The following is a 17,558-nucleotide window of genomic DNA, read 5'->3' as shown; positions in this document are numbered from 1 at the left end:
CTTAAGGGGAAGAGGGAGAAATTAGGCTCATAACTTAGCTCAGTTCTTACAGAGCATTTGATTCTACCAAGTTCATGTCTACCAGTTTCTGTTGCCTAGAGTCCTGGACCTAAATTCCTCTTTGAGTTAATGCTGGGCTGGCTACAGTACCTGACCTGGATTCCTGGGCCCTTAGATCCCCATTTCTCAAGCTCGTAGGATGGATCCTGACTCAGCCCACTATAAAATCAAAGGAAAAATGCTTCCCCCAATCAAGTGGTAGGTAGGCCAACTGGAACCGGTTGCAGAATGCCCAGACATTCTGTATTCCTGATTCTCTGAGGATCAGCTACTTTGTATCCTCCATGGAGATGACAGTCTCTTAGCAAACTTGATCTTCCATTATACCAAATATGTATAAACTGTTCCAAAGTTTAGTTTGTAAAGATAAAAAAAAAATACACTCCCTTCTCTCAAGGAGTTTGCATTCTGCTGAGGCAATATAATATGTACACAAGTAAATAAAGTATATACTAAATAGTTTCAATAAGGATTAGTGTATTATTCATTAGCATTCTATGCCAAAATGGCCAAGTGAGTAAGCAATCCATTGCAGCTCTCCCAGATTTCCCCTCTAAACTGACATAAAATTTCCTCTAAACCATCCTAGGAGCAGGGAGAAAGTCTATCAGCCCATCAGGAAAGGTGTGTCTTACCTGGGTGGGAGGAAAGTGAAGTCCAGGAGCAGCAGCAGCATCTTCTGGGCTCAGATCAGGGGACCTGTAAGCAGGCCTCTGAGCCTGGTACAAATCACCAGTGAGGCTCCACTTTGAAGCCTACTGCTGAACTGTAGTGAAACCCTGTCCAAGCAGGTCAGCAGCAGATTCAAGATACCACCCCTGGGCAAGACAATCAACAAGATCACTCTTCCAGGGGCCAACCATTAAAAAGACTTTAACTTTAGCAACCCAGCAAGTGGCTAAACCCTGAAGCCCAGTGAAAAATACCAGTAAGACCTGGCACCTCAGTGCAAACCTTGGGACAGTTATAGGAAGTGAGCCCAAATAGATATAAAAATATTAAGGCAAAAAAAAATGAGCAAAAAAACAACAACCAAAAAAACCCCTTGACTATTGACAGTTACTTCAGTGATAGGAAATATCAAGGCACAAACATAGAAGAGAACAGTAATAAAATGGCTCCAGATGAACCTTCAAAGAAAACTACAAATTGGTCTCAGGCCCAAGATGAATTCCTGCAAAAGCTTAAAAAGGACTTTAAAAATCAGATTAGAGAAGTAGAATATAAATTGGGGAAAGAAATAAAAATAATGCAAGAGAACCATGAAAAAGAAATATAAAAATTTACTGAGGAAAATAATTCCCTAAAAAAAAAAATTTAAACAAATGGAAACGAAAATACAAAAGATCAATGAAGAAAGTAGTTCTTTAAAAATTAAAATTGAACAAATGGAAATTAATGATTCTTTAAGACAACAAGATACAATAAAACAAAAGAAAAAAATAGAAGAAAATGTAAAATATCCCCTTGGAAAAACAACTGACCTAGAAAATAGATCCAGGAGAGATAATATAAGAATTATTGGACTACCTGAAAGCCATGACCAAAAAAAAAGCCTAGACAATATATTTCAACAAATTATCAAAGTAAATTACCCTGAAATATTAGAACAAGAGGGTAAAATAGAAATTGAATGAATCCACCAGTCACCACCTGAAAGAGATCCCAAAATGAAAACTCCCCAGAATGTCATAGACAAATTTCAAAGCTCACAGATCAAAGAAAAAGTATTGCAAGCAACCAGAAAGAAACAATTCAAATACTGTAGAGCTCTAGTCAGAATTACACAGGAGTTGGCAGCTTCCACATTAAAGAATCTCAAGGCTTGGAATATAATAAACCAAAAGGCAAATGAGTTAGGTTTACAACCAAGAATCACATACCCAGCAAAATTGAATATAATCTTTCAGGGGGGAAATTGGACATTTAACTAAATAGAGGACTTTAAGCATTTATGATTAAAAGGCCAGAGTTGAATAAAAAATTTGAATTCCAAATACATGGTTCAAGATAAATATAAAAAGGTAAAAAAGAAACAAGAAAGAAAAACTGTAAGAAATTTTTTAAGATTAAACTTTTCCTAGTTGTGTATGATAAGATAATATTTGTAAATCTCAATAACTCTATTATAAGAATAATTATTAGAGCAATTAGGAGTATGTGTAAAGAGGATGTGGTCATAAAGTAATTTTGAAGTGATGATAATATTTGTAAGTCTTCAAAACTATACTATTAGAATATTAGAAAGAGGATATGTAGGGGGCAGCTAAGTGGCACAGTGAATAAAGCACTGGCCCTAGATTCAGGAGAACCTAAGTTCAAATCCAGCCTCAAACACTTGACACTTAGTAGTTATGTGACCCTGGGCAAGTCACTTAACCCCAATTTCACCCCCCCCCTCAAAAAAAAGTATATGTAGACAGAGAATGTGGTCATAAGGTGACATTGATAGTGTGATACTCTAGAAAACAAAATAAAGGGGTATAAAGAAATTGCATAGAAGAAGAAGGAGGGGAGAAACCGAATGGAGTGATTATACACACACACACACACACACACACACACACACACACAAAGATACATTAAAGAATTAACATAATAGGGGGAAGATGGGGAACATGGGAAAAGATTAAACCTTACTTTCATCAAAGTTGGCTCAAAGAGGGAATAACAAACACACTCAGTTGGATATAGAAATCTATCTTACCCTATAAGGAAATTCTAAAAAGAGATGGTGACAATAGAAGAGGGAGGGGTAACTGATACAAGGGAGGGGATATTGGGGAAAGCAGTGATCATAAATAAAACAGTTGTGGAAAGGGAGAGGGTGGGGAGGTCAAAGTGAGGGGGATAAACAGATGAAAAATATCATGGAGAGAAACAGTTAAGCATCAGAACTATAAATGTGAATGGGATGAACTCACCCATTAAATGGAAGCAGATAGCAGAATGGATTAAAAACCCTAATCTTACAATATGTTGTTTATAAGAAACACATTTAAAGCAGAGAGATACAGGGTATATGTAAATGGCTGGAACAAAATCTATTATGCTTCAGCTGAAGCAAAGAAAGCAGGGTTAGCAATTATGATTTCAGACAAAGCAAAAGCAAAAATAGATCTAGCTAAAAGAGATAAAGAAGGAAACTATATCTTGCTGAGAGGTACCATAGACAACATATATGTACCAAATGATATAGCATTTAAATTTTTGAAGGAGAAGTTGAATGAGTTGCAGGAGGAAATAGATAATAAAACTATCCTAGGGGGGGAATTTAACATTCCCTTCTCAGAACTGGATAAATTTAACCAAAGAATAAACAGGAAAGAAGTTAAGGAATTGAATAAAATTCTTGAAAAATTAGATATGATAGATCTCTGGAGAAAATTGAAGGGGAATAGAAAGGAATATACCGTTCAGCAGTACATGGGACATACATGAAAATTGACCATGTATTAGGGCATAAAAGCTTTACAACCAGATGCAGAAAAGCAGAAATAATAAACACATCCTTATCAGTTCATAATACAATAAAAATTACATTTAATAATGTACAATTGAAAGCGAGATTAAAAACCAATTGAAAATTAAATAATCTGAACCAAAAAAAACCAAGTGGGTCAAAGAATAAATCACACAAACAATTGATAATTTCATTAAAGAAAATGACAATGATGAGACAACTTATCAAAATTTATGGAATGCAGCCAAAGCAATTCTTAGGGGAAAATGTATACCCCTAACCATTTACATCAATAAAATAGAGGAAAAGCAGATCAATGATTTGGGCTTGCAACTAAAAAAACTAGAAAATGAACAAATTAAAAATCCCCAACTAAACACCAAATTGGAAATCCTGAAAATCAAAGGAGAGATTAATTAAATTGAAAGTAAGAAAACCATTGAATGAATAAATAAAACTAAGAGCTGGTTTTATTTTAAAAAAAAACAATAAAATAAACCATTGGTTAATTTGATCAAAAAAAAAAAAGAAAAGAAGAAAACCAAATTACTAGTATCAAAAATGAAAGGGGGGCAGCTAGGTGGCACAGTGGATAAAGCACCGGCCCTGGATTCAGGAGGACCTGAGTTCAAATTTGACCTCAGACACTTGACACTTACTAGCTGTGTGACTCTGGGCAAGTCACTTGACCCTCATTGCCCTGCCCAAAAAAAAAAAAGAAAGAAAGAAAAAGAAAAAAAATGAAAGGGGTGAAATCACCACCAATAAAGAGGAAATTAAGACAATTATTAGGAATTATTTTGCCCAATTATATGCCAATAAATGTGACAATCTAAATGAAATGGATAAATATCTACAAAAATAAACATTACCCAGATTAGCAGAAGAACTAAAATATTTAAATAACCCAATATTAGAAAAAGAAATTGAAGAAGCCATCAATGAACTTCCCAAGAAAAAATCCCTAGGACCAGATGGATTCACAAGTGAATTCTATCAAACATTTAAAGAAAAATTAATCCCAATACTATATAAATTATATGAAAAAATAGATGAAGAAAGAGTCCTATCAAACTCCTTTTATGAGTCAAATATGGTGCTGATACCCAAACCAGGAAAAGCCAAAACAGAGAAAGGAAATTATAGACCAATTTCTCTAATGAATATTGATGCCAAAATTTTAAATAAAATGCTAACAAATAGATTACAGAAATATATCACAAAGATCATACACTATGACAAGGCAGGATTTATATCAGGAATGCAGGGCTGGTTCAATATTAGGAAAACTATCAACATAATTGACCATATCAATAACGAGCAATAGAAATCATATGATTATCTCAATAGATGCAGAAAAGGCCTTTGACAAAATACAGTACCCATTCCTATTAAAAACACTAGGGAGAATAGGAATAAAAGAAGCTTACATTAAAATGATAAGTACTATATATCTGAAACCATCAGTAAGTATTATAAGTAGTGGGGATAACCTAAAAGCCTTTCCCATGCAATCAGGGGTAAAGCAAGGGTGCCCATTATCATCTCTATTATTTAATATTGTATTAGAAATGTTAACTATAGCAATAAGAAAAAGAAATTAAAGGAATTAGAATAGGTAATGAGGAAACAAAACTATCACTCTTTGCAGATGATATGATGTTATACTTAGAAAATCCTAGAGAATCAACTAGAAAGCTACTTGAAATTATTACCAACTTTAGCAGAGTTGCAGGATACAAAATAAATCCACATAAATCATCAGCATTTCTATATAGTACCAATAAAGTACATCAACAACAATAAAAAGAGAAATTCCATTTAAAATGGCTGTTGCCAGTATAAAATACTTGGGAGTCTACCTCCCAAGAGAAACACAGAAACTATACGACCAGAACTACAAAACACTTTTCACAAAAATAAAGTCAGATCTAAACAATTGGAAAAGTATTAATTGCTCATGGGTAGACAGAGCCAATGTAATAAAAATGACAATCCTACCTAAGGTATTTTATTTATTTAGTGCTATACCAATCAAAATTTCAAAAAAAAATTTATAGAGCTAGAAAAAATAATAATAACAAAATTCATCTGGGAAAAAAAAAGTTCAAGGATATCATGGGAATGAAAAAAGAATACAAAAGAAGGTGGTCTAACAGTACCAGATTTCAAACTGTATTATAAAGTGGTAATTATCAAAACAATCTGGTACTGTCTAAGAAATAGAGAAGTAGATCAGTGGAATAGAATAGATAGAAACTACACTATACTTAATGGCTATTGTAATCTAATATATGATAAACCCAAAGATTCAAGCTTTTAGAACAAAAACTCATTATTTAACAAAAACTGTTGGAAAACTGGAAAACAATATGGCAGAAACTAGGTATAGACCAACATCTCACACTGTATACTAAAATAAGGTCAAAATGGGTACATGATTTGCACATAAAGGATATCATAAGAAAATTAAGGGTGTATGGAGTTGTCTATCTGTCAGATTTATAGACAAGGGAAGAATTTAGGACCAAAGAAAATTTAAAGAATAAAACAAAATGTAAAATAGATCATTTTGATTATATGAAATTAAAAAGGTTTTGCACAAACAAAACTAATGTAAACTAGCTTATAAGGAAATCAGAAAACTGGGAAAGAATCTTTGAAATAAATATCTCTGATAAAGATCTCAAATCTCAAATATATAAAGAACTGCATCAAATTTATAAAAAATACAAGTCATTCACCAGTTTATAAATGGTCAAAAGATTTGAACAGGTAGTTTTCAGGCAAAGAAATCAAAGCTATCAATAATCATATGGAAAAATATCTAGATTATTATTGTTAGTAGTAGTAGTAGTAGTAGTAGTAGTAGTAGTAGTAGTAGTAGTAGTAGTAGTAGTAGTAGTAGTAGTAGTAGTAGTAGTAGTAGTAGTAAGGCAGTTGGAGTTCAGTGACTTGCCTAGGGTCACATAGCTAGTAAATGTTATGTGTCTGAGGCTGGATTTGAACTCAGGTCCTCCTGAATCCAGGGCTGGAGCTCTATCAACTGCGCCACCTAGCTGCCCCTTCTAGATCATTATTGATCAGAGAAATGCAAATTTATACAACTCTGGGATATTACCTCACACCTATCAGAGTGGCAAATAAAAGAAAAACAGACAATATTGGTTGTTGGAGGGGATGTGGGAAAGCTGAGACAGTTTTTTGTTTTATTTTTATCCAGGCATTCTAGAGAGCAATTTGCAACTATTCCCAAAGAGCTATAGAATTGTGAGTACGCTTTGATCTAGCAATACCATTACTAGTTTTATATCCCAAAGACATCCCTAAAAAGAGAAAAAGACCTATTTGTACTAAAATATTTATAGCAGCTCTTCTTATGGTAGCTAAGATTTAGAAAACCAAGTAATGTCCATCAATTGGGGAATGGCTCAACAAACTGTGGTATGTGATGGTGATTGAAGATTATTGCGCAATAAGAAATGACAAGCACAATGACTTTAGAAAAGCTTGGAAAGACATGTATGAAATGACATATTGAGGAGTGAGCAGAACAGTGTACACAGTGATAACAATATTGTTTGATGAAGAACTGTGAATGATTTGACTATTGTCAACAATACAATGATCTAAGACAATCTCAAAGGAGTATTGATGAAACATACTATCCACCTCCAAAGAAAGAACTGATATTGATGGAATGGACTGAAGCATGCTATTTTTCACATTCTTACTTTTTATTTTAGGATTAAGTTTGCTTCTACAAAGTGATAGTATGGTGATGTTTTACATGATCATACATGTATGGCCCATAAGAGATTGTTTGCTGCCTTGGCAAGCGGGGAGGGGAGGGATTATTCTCTAATACCATTCTACTGTACTGTGGAAATGTTTGTTTCATTTGAGTTTAGAATAAAATAAATACTTAAAACAACTGGGGGGACTCAGGAAAGATCAGGGAAGACAGGGAGGAACTCAACAGGTTATATGGTCGAATTGCAAACAGAATTGTAGATGTGACAAATCAATCTTATAAATAGAAAATTATGTCAGTACACAGTAATATTAATTTCCTGCTTATTTTTCTTAACATTAGACCTTAATTGAAATCCAGACTTGGCTTTAACTGTTCTTATATGCTCATGTACATTCACTGGGGCTTGTGTGGGCACGCATATGAACACACAGACACAGAAGTTATGAAAGGCATCCTCATTTATCTTATAGTCACACCTCTGAAAACGATATTAATCAGACATCTTCAGAGAAACAGTGTGGTCTGGTGGTTAGAGAGAACTGGCCTCCAAGTCAAGAAAACTTGGGTTCATGTCATGCTTCTGATACCTACTTGCTATGTGATCCTGAGAAAGACACTTAATCTCTTGGTACTTCAGGAAACTCCAAGAGAAGGTGCCTACTTGAATTGGCTGCTGGAGTTTCTTATCCATGAAGATTTTTCCTGTACCAAGAAAAATCATAGTGTTGTCCCTTAACCCAGTCTCTATGAGGTGTTTCCCAGCTTCATAATTTCATTATTAGTTGTGTTTTCTTTGCCTCAGAAATACATGTATCTTAAATATGTTGAACAAAATTCTCAATGTGTTTGCTTCTTCTTTTGAATTTTAAATAATTTATTGTTACCTCATGCCAAGATGGTTTATTGATTACCCATTTTATAGTTGCCATGTGTCCCCAAATTCATGATGTATATCGGTGCTCATCATTTGTTCAGATTTTATGATGTGCGTGTACACACACATGCACATTCAATATCTACCTTCATGCATAAAAGGTTAAAGTAAAGGGCATCTACTTCTGCTTGAATTTCAGCATTTCTGAAGATTGCTTCATATTTAACAACATGTTTTTGTAAATTCTAAAGGATTTCTTATAAATCAACATTTAGTTTTTAATCAGACTTTGATGCAGGAGTAGCCAAAAAATAAGCATCTTCTAAAGGGAACCTTTTTTAACCATCAGAAATATATAATTCCCCCAAAGGAGAGCTCCATGCCCCCCCCCAAATTTTATCTATTATCTCCCAAATCTGTAATACTAAAATGCAAGATTTGACCTGAATATTACTGAGAAAGATAGAATTTTAATTATTTCCTGAGTTAAGACTAGCAACTAAGTGGTATAGTGGACAGAGTGCTAGGCCCAAAGTCAGGAAGACCTGAGTTTAAATCTGGGCTCAGGCACTTAATAGCTGTATGACCCTGGGCAAGTGACTTAACCCTGTTTCCTTCAGTTTCCTCACATGTAAAATGAGCTGGAGAAGGAAATAACAAGCCACTCTATTATCTTTGCCAAGAAAACTGCAAATGGGATCATGAAGAGCCTGATATGATTGAAACGAAAGTACAACAAAATAAGACTCAAACTTACGTCTTTTGACTTCATATCCAGTATTGTTGCCACTCTGCTATGCTCTTCTGAAGACGAAAGAACTGGAACCATTGAGTGAAAGTTAAAGAGTTTGACATGACATATAGAAAAACTTCTTAACCAGTACTATCCAAAAAGGAATTCAATGGGCTAATGAGGAATGAGTTCCCAAATACTTGAGGTTTTCAAACAGACTAGTAGTAGCAGTAGGCCTTCACCAGTCGCAGATGACCATGGATCAGCGCCTTGAAGAGCCACAGGACACAGTGTGGCTGTGCAGTCTGATAAGGGAGCCGCAGCTCCTGAGTGACTTATAACCAGTAACTGCCACATTCCATGTTGTATCTACCCCATGAGGAGTAGCTGGAGTGTCTTAAATCTTGAATTGAACTATGACATATGCATTGAAATGGGACCTGCCTTCAATAATTATACTGTAGAGGTATATCTTTTTTTGTGTGTGTGTGTGTATGTGAGGCAGTTGGGGTTAAGTGACTTGCCCAGGGTCACACAGCTAGTAAGTGTCAAGTGTCTGAGGCCAGATTTGAATGCAGGTCCTCCTGAATCCAGGGCTGGTGCTCTATCCACTGCGCCACCTAGCTGCCCCAGAAGTATATCTTTTCCTGGGGCTTAGGTAAACTGGAAATACTAAGTAAAGGAAGTGCCATACACAGGAGTAGAATGCTAGACTATCTTTGTCAAGAAGACAGAGACTTTGGAAGCCAAATCAGCTATGTTTCCAAGGTGTGAAAGGAGAGGAAAAAGTAACTAACAGGAAAGTGAAAAAGAAGAAAACAGATTTTAATCAATTTATTTTAATTAATTTGATTAATTTTTAATTAAATGAGTCAGTGTTAGGATTTTAGGCCTTTCTGAGACAATGTTTGCCCTTTTGCTATATTTATTGGGAAATAAATATAATCTAATCAGAAGTTAAATTCAGTATTTAACTACAAAAACTAACTCATCTGAGCTATTGACTTCTATTTCTCTGCTTTCCTTAATTAATTTTACAAAGTATTTAATTGCTCCATTTTATTATATATATGTAAACACATTGTGGCAAAAGTATGAAGTGCTGGCAAACTCAACAGAGTTATTCAACTAATATTTATTAAGCAATTGCATTGAACAGGTCACTGCACATTTCTTAGGTGGGGACAAGACCTAGGTTCTGCCCTCAGAAATTTTACTTACAGTGATAAATTATGAGACCTAAAGAATCTTTTAAAGGTGAGGAAATTAAGGCCCAGAAAGGTAACATGACACACCCATGGTCATTTAAGTTGTTAGTGACAAAACCAGAGGAGGACTGAGGTTTGTTGACTCCATGGGCCAAGAGTCTTTCCATTGCACCACCCTGATAAGAGATGAATGTCTACACCAATAGACATGGCCCCTACTTCATCACAAGGAAATGCTTGAGGTCAAGTGACTGAAGCCACACAAAAACAAACCACTTCACACTTATCAGTATGAAAAGGATGATTGTTTTTTCATTGGACCTTTCAAATCACTTCCACACAGAGTGACTAGTGGTAATATCCTCCTACTTTTTGCAAACTGAAATACCCAAGGCTAGGTTTCAGTATGCTTTATTTCTTCTCTTCTTTTTTTTAAGATTTAATTTAAGCAACACGTTCTTTCACACACACACACACACACACACACACACACACACACACACACACACACACACACAGAGTTAAACCAAAACCAGGATTTGTTTGCAGTAACTATTGAGGTTCTGTGTTGGTTTAAATTGGGTGGGTGTGATGATGGTAAGTTTTAGTTAAATCTGAGTATGCCTTTTGTTTTCCCTGTTCTGTTTTGCTTTTCTCTTTTCCAGCACAACATGCTGGATCTTGCCACCTTATCACAGCTAATCTTTTTATTTGTTTGTTTGTTTGTTTTGGAGTTGTATTTGTTTGGGGTTTTTTTTTTTTTTTGTAAAAGAAGGGACAAAAAAGGTACTAAAAGCCTCTGCTTTCTCAAAGTTCTATTTTATTAGCCTTGTCTCCTGTTATTAGCATGTTTAATATGTCCTTCCTCATTTACGTTTTTTCCCTTTTGTCCACGCAACTATTTACCGTATCTCTTCAAGCCATATAATTGTCAAGTAGCTGCTTTACCTTTCACTCTATGTTCAGGTAGGATAACATAGAACAGCGTCAGATGCAAGAGTATCATTGTTTTTAAGGATATTGACAGGGGGGAGAGTCTATCACTTCACCTGGCCATCCTTTCTGATGTTTAATATCATTCTTGTTGGAATGGTTGCCCATACATGAATCCTCGGTACTACAGCTCAGTGAGCTCACTCATGTTTATATTTCTTGTGTTTATTTTTGTATAAACAAAATAGATTTCTTTTGGGGAAGGTAAAATTGTCTCTGAAGTTGATTTTTATTTTTGTAATAACTTTGTGCTTCCAGTAACTTCTTTTTTTAAAAAAAAATTTATTTAGCAGCAGCAACAGAAGAACCAGAGGTAATTCCTGATCCAGCCAAGCAAACAGATCGAGTAGTGAAAATAGCAGGAATTAGTGCCGGGATTTTGGTATTCATCCTACTCCTCCTAGTTGTCATATTAATTGTCAAAAAGAGGTAAGACCTTTAAGTGGTGTCTTGTCCCACTGCCTTACCATATATGTCAATAATCTCCACACATTTTTCCCCACAGGATATTTCAGTGTAGGGCCATCATGAAGAAGAATAACTGAGTTTTTCCAAGTATATTGCACTCATTAGTTGATTTCTCATATTTTAAAGTAGCTAATTCTTTGCAGTTCATTATCGGAGGCTTGTATTCTCTGCTATCTTTTAAGTTTTCCAAATTAAATTTTGTCCAAGTTGTTGAAATCCAAGAATGTTTAGGACATGAATATGTTATCCAGAATGCATATATTTAACTTATTTTCTAGTGTATTAATTTAAAGCTCTTGATGCTTTCTGCTATATCATGTCATGTTTTACCAACTGCATTTTATATGTTCACTTTGGATAAAAATCTAGATCAGAAAAAATATGGATATTGTGTAGTCATACTTTATATTATATCTTCACTGTGTATAAGCCTCACTATTAAAAAAAAAAAAAAAAGGAAAGTCAGGACCTTTTTGGATTAATATTTTTCTTAGTAGTCAAGACTCGTTGTAAGACATCAACCAATATCGCCATCTTCTGGAGTTAAAAAAAGATGTTATTTAAACTTAAACAACTGTTTAGGAAATTAATTTAAAGAATGCTGTTTCTTAGATATATCAATGTGCACACTTTTCCATGGTTGAAAATTGTTCATCTCTTGTCAAATTCCATAATCATTTTACCAGTACCTCAAAGCAATACTAGCGTCATAATTAATATAGCTGATGTACTCTAATAATCTCTACCACCATGTCTCCAAGTCTGTATATTTGGGATGTGCTGCACCAACCAGTTTGTCTTTCAAAAGGCACAGCTGTCTGTCTTAAAAGTGTTTGTGTGCAGCAGTGTTTTCTGATTTATGGATCTCTCTATGGAAAAATCTACTACTTGTAAATGTTGCATATGTTCACTTGAAACATAGTGTATTTTTATTATTAAATAAGTGAAATAAAACATTGAAGTTGTAGCTAAGAGTCATGCTACATGTTTTTGATGGTTCCATTAGTTTTTTTAATTTATTGCCTCTTTACAATGACACCCTGGAGATATATAACTTGGAGAAGAAGCGTCTGCATTAGAAACATTAGGTATGCTTATAGTGTTTTGTGTTAGTTAGCTACATATGTGCTTTCTCCAATAGTGCTCTCCCTTTTCTCTGTTGTCTACCTTTGTGATTTGAGAATTACATTCTACGTGAAGCAAGAAACAAGATCGGCTAGTCTCTTAGTGACTCAAATTTGGAAATGAAGGTCAATAAGATTTTCAACTATAACCTTCTGCTATCATGCTATTTGTAGTTCAGGCTAACAATTGCTGGCTCACAAGTTATCTACAACCTTGCTTCACCATTTAGATTCATGCAGTCACCTTATGTCTGATAGAGGAGCATATTGGAGTGGCTTCCAATTACATATCATTAGTCATTTCCAGCTGGGATAGACTTAGCTAAACTAAACAATTTTGTAGACTTTGAAAACACTTAATATTCCTTTAAGTTTTATTTTGACATCCTTCCTTATCCTGGGCCCTTCCTCTTAAGGAAAAAAATGTTTTTGAAATAACAATTTCTTAGAATAGTAAGTTAATGCTGTCACCACACAAGCTTTCAACAATAACAACAACTTTTCCTCGTGGGAACTGTTCTAATCACTCAAAGCAATGATATGTCAGGCATAATATTTTGTCAGTTACCTAAAGACACAGACCACGAATTAACTCCTTTCTATTCTATATTTAAAATAGATGGGAAAAGTTAGACTATTTAATGAGTCTCTAATGCTTGACCATAATTATAGTTTATTTGCTTTTCTACTCAGTAGAATGGAGGATAGGGCTTACCCTTCTCTGCCCATCTTCCATCTCTATTCCCAGAGAATTCAGGGGTGGTTTTTTAAGTGTTCTTTTAGATAAATTCATGATGACTATCTAAAATCTTCATAAAATGGAATTATGTATGCCAAAATTAGTTAAACCCTAATTTGTTTTGGGAGATTTAAAAATAGTTCTAAACATGACTTCCATACATGTATACATACACACATGGAATCATACATTTTTCTAAGGAAATAGGATGTTTAAAAAAAATTCTGATCATTTTCAGCATATGTTGCTAGTAAATTCATAATGTAGTATCCCTTTTACCATGAGTTCATTACAAAGAAAGTGATGAAAGAGTGGATCTATTTAGTTTCTTAGGATATGAAATGTTATATAATCCTCAATTTTTTCAAACATGACTCTATCCCTTACTGGGAAAAATACAAGTGGGTAAGCAGCTCTCTCTTCCTTATTTCATGTATTGAAAGTGGGATTATGTACTTCTGGTTGTTTTGTTAAAAATGGGTTGAAATTCAGTTGAATATAAGTACCAACTGGAGTTATATAAAGTAAGTTGATAGGCTAAGGAAAGGGATATTGCATCTTTCAAAAAAGCAGTGTCATTTTTTTTTAATTTAAGCGCCATTGAAATATTTCCAGACTTATGCCATTTCTTCATTGGTTCATATATATATATGATATTTTAAAATGCTCAGCATGAATACATTAACATTTCCAAACACCAAAATGTTAAAATTATGTTTTATTACAGTCAACATTTGTGTGTGTGAATGTGTTCACATGCATCTACTCTAAAAATGTTTGTGGATGTGTGTGTGTATATAGTGTATGGTTTATATGTACACATATATGTGCATATATATGTTCATATAACATATGTATACACCTGTGTACCATTGGGATTAAAAAAAAGAAACTATTTCCACAAATGTAGGTGTCATTCTGTGTACAAAATAAACAAACATTTTAGATGTTTAGGTTTTGTAACTAAAAAGTAAAAAGCCTACGTAGTGCACAAGTTCTATACACAGCTGTTCCATTTGTCATGACATCTAGATGGTAATGGATCATATTGTGCTTAACTGCATGTTGAAAAGACACAATCCATTCTTCCATTGGGGGGCAATAAATAAAATATCAGCATGTTATTTTTTCAAGTAATCTCTTTTCAGAATTCATTTTTGTATCGCTTGTGTGTGTTTAATTGCATGGCAAAGGGAGTCTAATCAGTGCATGGAGCGAGCGGAACTGCTAACTGAAGAAACATGAGTTTGGTTTTATTTTATTTTTTTTAACGCACATTTTTCTGCTTTATTGAATGTGACAGAGTCACGCTTTTCATTCACCATTGCTTCTCTTTTTCCACTGTCTGTGATTTGCTTGCCAGGAGGAGCTACTATTCTTACTCCTACTACCTGTAAGTAGAAAATGGGTGACGTACTTCTTTACATGTGTGTAAGATGCAGTATCCCTTTTCAAAAAAATGAAGAAAGGGCTTTATAATTCTGGTAAAGTTTCAAACAGTGATCTCTGTTCTTGGACTCTAAAATCAGAAAGCTTATGTCTTCCTTGCTTCGAATTTCTGGACTTTGTTAGTATTTTTTTTAAAGGGATATTGTATTACCGTATGTTGAGCTTCTTTAAATTTTTATTTACAATTCTCCATGAGTAGCTTTAGATAGTTCACTAGGCTGGATCTACATCTTAGCCTCAGAATATTATAGCTCAACTCCCCAGATTAAGTGGAGGGCATGATTACAGGACATTAAGTCCTATATTTGTCTAATACTTTAAGATTAAAAAATGAAGTTTTCCTACATGATTCTTCGGAAGATCTATGTATTATCAATTAAATCTAGTTTATAGGAACATTTAAACTGATTTTCTACAATTTAGGGAGATAAAAGTATGTTGTTATTAGAGGTATCATTTGTCTAGGACCCAAATCTATCAGAATATACATGTAAAAATATACAGGATTATAGTATCGTAATAAATAGCAAAATGTAGTGGGTTGTTGGGGCCTTAGGTAGGGTGAACTCGTTGATTCATTGCAAATTAAAGTGAATTTTGGGGTGGGAGCAAATCCCGTGGTATAAATACTTTTTACAACAATATGATGTCCTCTAACACCAGTTTTGGTTTTCTAGCTCTAGGAATGGGACCTTAGACCATAAAAGATTCATGGGACTGACTGTGTCATCTTTGGACTGAAGGGTCTCCTGAAAGCTATGGAGAGTTAAATAGGATTTAATTGCTTCAAAGCATGCCTAGTTTTTACTTTACTATTGTAGACTGGCTTTCCAAGAGGAACCATTATAAAAGATTATTTATAGAGTATTTTCCTTATCATGTCCTCAGGAAAGGCAACCATAATCCCATAGAGTCTATTACTTGGGATTGCTACTATTATTAACACAGTATTGTGTTTCGTAGACCAACCCAGATAGCAGCATATCAAAAAGTTAGGTGATTAAAGATTTGACTTTGTTGAAAAGAGTTAAAGCAATCTTTTATAAACTGAAATAGCTTCTAGTTTATTGTGATGAATGATATTTCTTTTGTTAAATAATGGTTCACAAAGCCAACCATTTAATACTGCTATAGAACATTTTTCCCACTAATACACCCACCTGCATAGGTTTATGTTTTTGATGCTTTGCTAGATAATAAAAGCCATGTACACTTTAGTCACCCTAAAGTACTTGCCTAATGAATTGCTTAACTATCCAGAAATTCAGATTATATAGAGAGATTCTTCTTAGTGCAAGTAAGTATTGAACATGTAAGGAATTAATGAGTATTTAGATATGACTATCAATACCCTTCATATAAACCAATTATAGATTTAGAACATAGTTGACACAATAATATAACTGACTATCCACAGTTAGGATAATATGCTAATAGGCTTTAAAAATCTATTGACATTTATCATAAGACTGCTTTGTCATAGAACTCTGCTATAAAATGTTGCTTAATATAATTGAGTTATGGGGCAGTTAGATGGTTCAGTGGATGGAGTACCTGAGTTCAGGTCCGGCCTCAGACACTTAACACTTACTAGCTGTGTGACCCTGGGCAAGTCACTTAACCCCAATTGCCTCACTAATATATATATATAATTGAGTTATAAATTCTTTTGTCATTTTCGAATTATATTAAATCAGAGGGGTTCTCTTAGAGTCAGGAACACCTGGGTTCACGTATTGCCTCTAACTCACACTGGTTCTGTGACTATGATCCCGTCTGTTAAGTTCACAGTGCCCCAGGGAACTACTGCTATAACATATAGGTGAGTTTCTGATTATCACTGATGGAGAGTGTTTATACGGTGTAAGTGACCAGTATTGAAGAAAGCAGAGACACACATTCTTCTTTCCCCAACTCCTTCAATTTAGCCAAAGGCTGACATAGTAAAAATTTTAATCCACTAAAAATATACAGAGGAGAGCACAAAACTTTCAAATCAAATATGAATTGGAGAGGGCATTTTGAAAATTCTGAGATTGAATTAGAAAAGGGAAGGAGAGAAAACTGGAGTATGATATAATAGCAAGCCATCATCAGAAGTACTTTGAGAAACTGTTTTCTAGACCAGAAATACTTAAGTTTAGTGCCATTTTTTTTCCAAATATAAGATAAGGTAAATAAAAACCTACCTCACAGGGTTGTTGTGGGGAACAAGGTATAAGAACAAAGTTATGGGGACACATAGCTTGTCAAGTAATCCAGATTTGTGAATCTAATATATCAGTCTTTGATCTGTGCCATAAAAGTTTTTTCAGCTGTCACCCATTGACATAGTCATCATTTCTCATTATCCATCAATAGAGAAATGCAAATCAATTATCCTTGTGTTCAAGCAAAGTTCCATACTTTACTGTTATTCCCTCAATTTATTCAGCACTAGCCATATTCAACATGTCTATTGCTTTCATTTTAAAAAAAAAAACACCCCAAATTTCAAGGCCACATACATTTTTGGTCAAGTCATTCTTCCCCTATACATCATAAACACATGTCTCAGAGGATGTGGTTAATGTTCTTTGCCATTTACTTGCATATGTCATTACCCACCATGTACTATTTTACATGCTCATTTATCAATAATTTTATTTTTCTTAAATTTCAAAGTTGAAATTTGATAAAATGCCAATTTT

General features: G+C 34.2%; 1 protein-coding gene across 11 annotated transcripts in view; it reads left to right on the top strand.

Annotated features, from left to right (window-relative positions):
• PTPRK (protein tyrosine phosphatase receptor type K) overlaps positions 1-17,558 on the top strand; it is a 756,597-nt gene that overhangs the window by 680,364 nt on the left and 58,675 nt on the right. For 4 of the 11 annotated variants that reach the window (XM_044001294.1, XM_044001293.1, XM_044001296.1 and 1 more), the window contains exon 14: positions 11,379-11,517. In XM_044001294.1, coding sequence (XP_043857229.1) covers positions 11,379-11,517 — 139 coding nt within the window. Of the gene's footprint in view, positions 1-11,378; positions 11,518-12,602; positions 12,645-14,782; positions 14,813-17,558 lie in introns of all 11 variants that reach the window. The other 7 variants (XM_044001290.1, XM_044001288.1, XM_044001286.1 and 4 more) reach the window with 4 other exon arrangements.

The sequence above is a fragment of the Dromiciops gliroides genome, chromosome 4 (assembly GCF_019393635.1).
Source record: "Dromiciops gliroides isolate mDroGli1 chromosome 4, mDroGli1.pri, whole genome shotgun sequence".
Taxonomy (NCBI): Eukaryota; Metazoa; Chordata; class Mammalia; order Microbiotheria; family Microbiotheriidae; genus Dromiciops; species Dromiciops gliroides.
This window is presented reverse-complemented; position numbering and strand designations above follow the sequence as displayed.